The sequence below is a fragment of the Gregarina niphandrodes genome, assembly GCF_000223845.1.
Source record: "Gregarina niphandrodes unplaced genomic scaffold scaffold00022, whole genome shotgun sequence".
Lineage (NCBI taxonomy): Eukaryota > Apicomplexa > Conoidasida > Eugregarinorida > Gregarinidae > Gregarina > Gregarina niphandrodes.
In genome coordinates this window covers 45,089-46,197 of record NW_011645791.1, presented here as the reverse complement: position 1 = coordinate 46,197, position 1,109 = coordinate 45,089, and the positions used below count along the sequence as shown (strand labels likewise).

Genomic DNA, 1,109 nt, shown 5'->3' with positions numbered 1-1,109 from the left:
GAGTGGGCCGCGGCTCCACACTTTGTCAAGAAGAAAACGGGAGAATGGAGGTGCGTTACAGACTACAGGCGGCTGAATGCGTCGATGGTGGCAGACTCCTACCCACTACCGCGCATCTGGGACCACCTACGCCGTGCAGCCGGGAAGAAGTACTACTGCACGTTGGATATGAACAGCGGATTCTGGAATGTCCCGATCGAGGAGGGGAGTAAGCCGTTGACGGCATTCATAACTCCGATCGGGCTATTCGAATTCAACGTCATCCCATTCGGGGTAAAGAACTCACCTGCTGAGTTCCAGCGGGCCATGGATGCTTGTTTCGAGCCCTTACTCGGCGACGATGCGTTTTGCTACATCGACGGTATCGTCATTTGCGGCGACGACTTCGAGAGCGTGCTCGCAAAAGTGGAGCTCTTCCTGAAGCAATGCAGGAAGACTGGGTTCTACCTGCGGCTCGACAAAAGCGAGTGGTTTAAGCACCAGGTGAAGTACTTAGGACGCGTGGTCGGCACGGATGGTATCAAGGTCCAAGAAAAGAAGACGCAAACTATCGTACCAGCACGGAGACCAGAGAGCAGACGCGGTCTCCAGAGCTTCCTGGGCATGTGTGGTTACCTGCGGCCGTTCATCTCACGCTATTCAGACACCACGGCACCGTTGTTCGACCTCTTGAAGAAGGGCGCCGAGTGCAAGTGGCAGCCAGCGCACGAGCGCGCCTTCGAGGCCCTGAAAGAAGCAGTGCAGAACACGGTCACTCTGCACGCACCGACCCCCACAGGAACCTACATAATCGAGACGGACGCCTCCGAGCTGGGAGTAGGAGCTCTGTTAAAGCAGCGTCAAGGTGACATAGAAGTGCCGTTAGAGTTGGCTAGTCGGAAGTTCAACCCCACGGAGCGACGCTGGGACACGCGAGAGAGGGAGCTGTTCGCAGTTAAGTGGGCGATAGAGAAGTGGCGCGACTATGCCAGCTTGGCGCACTTCGTCGTGCGCACGGACCACAACCATCTCCGCTACCTAACAAACGTCGACACCGGCAAGGTCTTCAGGTGGGCACTCGCCCTCAGTAACTATGACTTCACGATTGAGTTTCTTTCGGGAGAGCGCAA

General features: G+C 56.5%; 1 protein-coding gene across 1 annotated transcript; it reads left to right on the top strand.

The window, feature by feature from the left end:
* Window positions 1-84: 84 nt before the first annotated feature.
* On the top strand, window positions 85-1,066 carry GNI_103080 (putative enzymatic polyprotein; the record flags this gene model as incomplete). The annotated part of the gene is made up of 1 exon (XM_011132932.1): window positions 85-1,066. A coding segment is annotated over one exon (982 nt), but the record flags the coding sequence as incomplete, so codon positions are not given.
* Between the last annotated feature and the right edge of the window lie 43 nt (window positions 1,067-1,109).